We start from the raw sequence: 5,000 nt of genomic DNA on the forward strand, positions 1-5,000 counted from the left end.
AGCCTCATTGTTCTCTGGACACGCTCCAGCACCTCAACGTCCTTCTTGTAGTGAGGGGCCCAAAACTGAACACGGTATTCAAGGTGCGGCCTCACCAGGGCCGAGTACAGGGGGACGATCACTTCCCTACTGTGGAGCTTCTAACTAAATCCATGCACAATTGTTACACAAGATTAGCAGCACCTAGTTCTACATAAATAATGAATTTTTGTATATAAAATACCTTCTGTTGTATTTGTCACTTTGAAACCTGTTGCTTATCGGCTAAAACCCACAGTAATTTTGGAGAAGTAGTCCATGTTCAAAAAATAAAGGAAGAAACAGTCTTAAGTATTGATTTAAATGAAAAGATAATTGTCTGACATTGATTGTTGACAACTGATATTAGAGGAAATCGGAATTTTGAACAGAACATATACGCGCACAATAAGTAACTTATTTTCTAAGTGAAGATTTATGTCAAAGGAGCACTTAGTGCCCATGTCAACCTACCAGGAATCGGATTTAAAGACCAAAGACAGAACTTGGATTTAATACTGCTAAAACACAGAAAGTAAACCTAGGATTTGAGATCCCACTAGTGATATGCTGCATACCGGATCATGAAATTGCCATCTTTCATCAGACTGGGAATGGAAACTGGGAGGCATGCAGCATAAGATTTCAGATGCTTTACATAATTATTAATACAGGAGGTATCCCAATTACCAGGCCATGGTTATATTGATCACCTAAAACTTACTGCAGTATTTTTAACTGTTCAAGAAGTGTAAGAAATATAACATTACCCAAGGCAAAAACTGTAAAGCTATTAAAGTGCCACTGCCCTAAATACTCTGGCTGGGACTCACTGCACTTAACAAACATTTAAATGTTATACATTTACTTGAAGTTATATACCTACCATCTTTCTCTAGTCAATGAACAGAGACTATTTTCTAAGTAAGCTGATTCACCCACCTATGTTAGATACCTGTCCACAGATGGATAAGTTGATGACTCTAACTGTTCTTACTACTCTGTTTCAAAAAACACATGTGAAGTACCAGGTTCAAATCCATAGACTGGAATCATTTCCCCACTTTCCGACACTGAGTGGCTAAGGTATTACAATAACAGAAATAAATTTTTCTGATAGTTCTCATGCTCAAAGCACAGAAATATTGACTACTGTACACACACACACACAAAATTTTCATTATGTTTATAAAAAGATGAATTTATGCTAGAAAAATTAATACGAACATTCCAAAATAAAAAAAGTTCCACTATCGTATATTTATCTGATAAAACGATATTCAGTAGATAAAACGATATTCAGTACAAATAAAACGATATTCAGTACAATTCTAACAACCAAATGCCTAACTGAGATGCTTGGCTTTGACACCGTCACTGGGACTCTTTTCGCATTTCCTGCTGATGCGCTGACACCAAACAAATGTGTCTCCCTGGAAGCTTGTCCAGAATCCAGACTCTGCCCCTTCCCAACTGCATGCTCTGATCTCTAAATTGCACGCCACCTCTTGCGTCTTTCCCTAATACCATGCTCCATTGCTCCTGGCTGCGTGCCAGCTTCAAGATGGCAGGCAACGTAATTGCTCAGCACATTCCTGGTGTTGTGGCTAGTACACTTTCCTGGGAATCAGGAGAGGGAGGTTTAATCTACTTGAAGATGAACAGAGCCACCTACTTTATAGGCGAGTGCAGTAGTTATGACCCCCCAAAAACCACTCCTCTAGGGGAGAAACACCCAGACTTCCTGGGTGAACCTTCTCAGGAAGCTACAAGTAAGTGCATGCTTGTGGCAGTAAAATATTTTTCTTCTAGTGTATTAACTATTTTTCATTAAAAAAACCCCTGAGATTATGTAATCTGTGTAGGTAATGTAAAATTATGAATTTCTCTTCATTGTTTGCCATATTCCTTACTTATTTTACTTATGTCATGCTTTCCCTATGTTCTTTTCTCATTTTCTTAATGAGCATTCTTAAGTAATGCTCTTTAACAAAAACGAGGGGCCCTGGTCAACATGGTCACAGAGGCAAGGAAGAGGCCTCTCTTCCTCCTTGGTCCTCTGCCTCCTGCACAAGCCTTTCCCTTCCTTCACTTTTCCTTGCAGATTGCATTCGTTCCCTTTTTCATATCCTTGGCTCCTTTGGCAAGGAAAAGGCAAAAATTTCACAAGTGACCGGGTATCTAGTCATAGCCCGTATCTTTTGGTTGACAGTTCATGGTCTCACAGAAGCTCTGACTAAATTTGGTGCAAGGGATGAATGAGCATAACCTCCTTCTCCAATGGTATCTCAGGGCATTTACATTCTGTTGCTTCACTCTGTCAAGAACTGAGCAACACGTAGTCATACGTTTCAAAAGAGTCACCATGGCAAGTCCTGAAACTGCCAGTTCTGACAAACAACGTATCATAGAAGTGAGAGAGGAAGGCTGAATCTTGAGTTACACCCTGACTCAAGTTATTTGCCTTTTTTATAGACAAGAATTGCTACAATATGCTGTATTTTAGCTATAAACACAGCTATAAATGTAGCCATATCTACATAATCATATGCACAGATATCTCAGTTTATCCAGCAGAATGGCAGACAGTACACAGGATGTGTAAACAGATCTGCCAAACACTTACAAAACAACTTTAATAGCAAGTGTCATTCTTTTCTGTAAAGTAGCTGTTTTTAACACACATGATCTAACTCTTGTTTGCTCTTTAAAGTTTTATTGTCTTGGCATTTTATACAGGAAGAGAGCATTAGCATACTCAGGAGAACTGCTAAAAGTAAAAGGCCTCAAGCTACCCACTGCATGGTTGATAGCATAAAGCATGGGATATAAAAACTTTTGTCTGATTGCTCACTTTACTTGTTTTAGAGTAGTGTTACTCTCAAGAGCATATATTCATGTTCTTTCTACTTCAAGTTTTATTACTTCTTTTGTATTATTTAATACATCTAAAGACACTTCCAAAAGACAAATTTTTCCATTTTGAAAAAGTAATGGTTTGGAACCTGATAAAATACATGAATGTTCACAGTGTATTATTTTCAAAGGCAAGTAGAACAAATGTGCAATAAAACAATTAAATGTGTGACAATAAACATTTCTATGTGATCATAGATATATTAACATGCCAAACAAAAGAAGAAAAACTTGGTAAAATATTTCCCCTAAAAAAGGCTGGATCAAAATGGATTCCTCACACACCAGAGCATAAGTAAAAAGGGAGTTTGGTCTCAGTTAGTGTTACTGCTAAATATCCCACTCCAGAAATTAAAATGAACATTAAAAATGTGACAGAGAAAATAGAACAAAAAAAGGCAAATCAGTTCAGCTATTTGAAACACAGGAAAAAAGAGACCATAATTGTACATACACATTAAAAATCAAACTACAGTAAACTTAAATCTAAGTCTACTTAGATATCACACTGCTAATTATTATATAAATAACCTGGGAAACAATACCTCCAAGATACATGTTTTACTATTTACTAAACAAGAAACTGCCACGTTTGACACCACTGATTAAGGCCAGGCATTTCTAAAGCTTCAGACACATTTCTGAAATCCACAATACATCAATTTTTAATACTTCCGCTCTCTCAGCTCCATTAAAAAGATGGTAGGGGAAAGATTTTAGAGTAATTAATGATATAGTTAGCTGCTAAATATTAATAGGAATCGTAGTCTTGCATAAAATATAACATATAAACCTTGCCAATACAGACGCACCAGTAATTAAACTTGAATATGTAATTACACTGATTTATACGACAGGCAAAAACTTTCACTTTACTGGCTTCTATGTAAACTGTGGGCAACAGTTAAACTTTGCATTTTACGGTTTACATAAATGGGCAATATCTCCACTACAGTTCATAAATGGTTTAGAGACTCAGAGTTAAAATTACAAGTAATTCCAACATGAACATTCTGACTATACCTTACAAACCAGGCTGCGAAAATGACCACAGAGATCAGCCTCCTGTTACATTCAATGCTTGCAAGCAAGTTGAAGAGGTTTTAAGAAAGAAAAGAAAAAAAAAAGCTTACACCAACCTTACTACAAAGTAAATGAAGACTCATCTATTTAAATGTTTTAATATAAATGTTTTGTTTCAAACATATAGTTCCAGATGTTTCACTTACCATGTTTCAAAGCACTTTTGAGTAATATTGTGCCTTAGACTAAGGCATTTTTTCTTGAAAGGATGCTAACTGCACTTACATGTGAGGCTGAGGAGAGCAGCCCGGACTGCTATTTCCATTACTGTCAATGTGATCCAGCGAACCATTGAGATCTTCATGGACTGCCTGCAGTAAGCCACTGGATGCGTTATTTATCAATCCTGGGTTACTGAGCAATGGTAAACTACTCTCTGCCAGCGCAGCCTAGCAAAATGAAGAGTAAAAATAAAATCATTAGTCCATACATACACACATCACTTCTAAATGTTCATATACGTATGAATGTACACACACAGCAGCTTATTTTGGGTAGTTGTAGAGGTGGTCAGAAGGATTTTGTGCGTTTTCCAATTATTTTCACATTCTGAATATAACAGCATCTCTATTTTTTTTTTACTATTTCTCTTACATAGGTTTCATTATTTTCCATTATTAACTATGTCCCGATATTCATAGCACTTTCCAGTTTTACATCATTTTTTGACTTTGAATTACACTTAACCCCTATGCCCTTCCACACAATGTATGGCTCCTTTATAATGCAGGCAGCTGCTATACTTTAAAAAATGACCAGAACTTAACTCAAAATAAAAAAGTCCTGACATTTGCCTCTTCTGCATAAAAATTATATATTATAATTAAACTTTAAAGTTTTTGCCATGAGCACCATGTTCCCCAACACTATGATGTGAAATCATTTATGACAGCTTGGATAAATATTAATGCATATCCACATGCATTTGCAAAAGCTTCTATCAATCTAACATTTGCAGCAAAACTGAGTGTTCCAGATTTTGC

General features: G+C 36.4%; 1 protein-coding gene across 2 annotated transcripts in view; it reads right to left on the minus strand.

Moving 5' to 3' along the window:
• Positions 1 to 5,000, minus strand: part of FOXP2 (forkhead box P2) — a 380,382-nt gene that overhangs the window by 32,209 nt on the left and 343,173 nt on the right. For both annotated transcript variants that reach the window (XM_009286823.2, XM_009286822.1), the window contains one exon: positions 4,243 to 4,406. In XM_009286823.2, coding sequence (XP_009285098.1) covers positions 4,243 to 4,406 — 164 coding nt within the window. The remainder of the gene's footprint in view (positions 1 to 4,242; positions 4,407 to 5,000) is intronic.

The sequence above is a fragment of the Aptenodytes forsteri genome, unplaced genomic scaffold (genome assembly GCF_000699145.1).
Source record: "Aptenodytes forsteri isolate BGI_AS27 unplaced genomic scaffold, ASM69914v1 Scaffold166, whole genome shotgun sequence".
Taxonomy (NCBI): Eukaryota; Metazoa; Chordata; class Aves; order Sphenisciformes; family Spheniscidae; genus Aptenodytes; species Aptenodytes forsteri.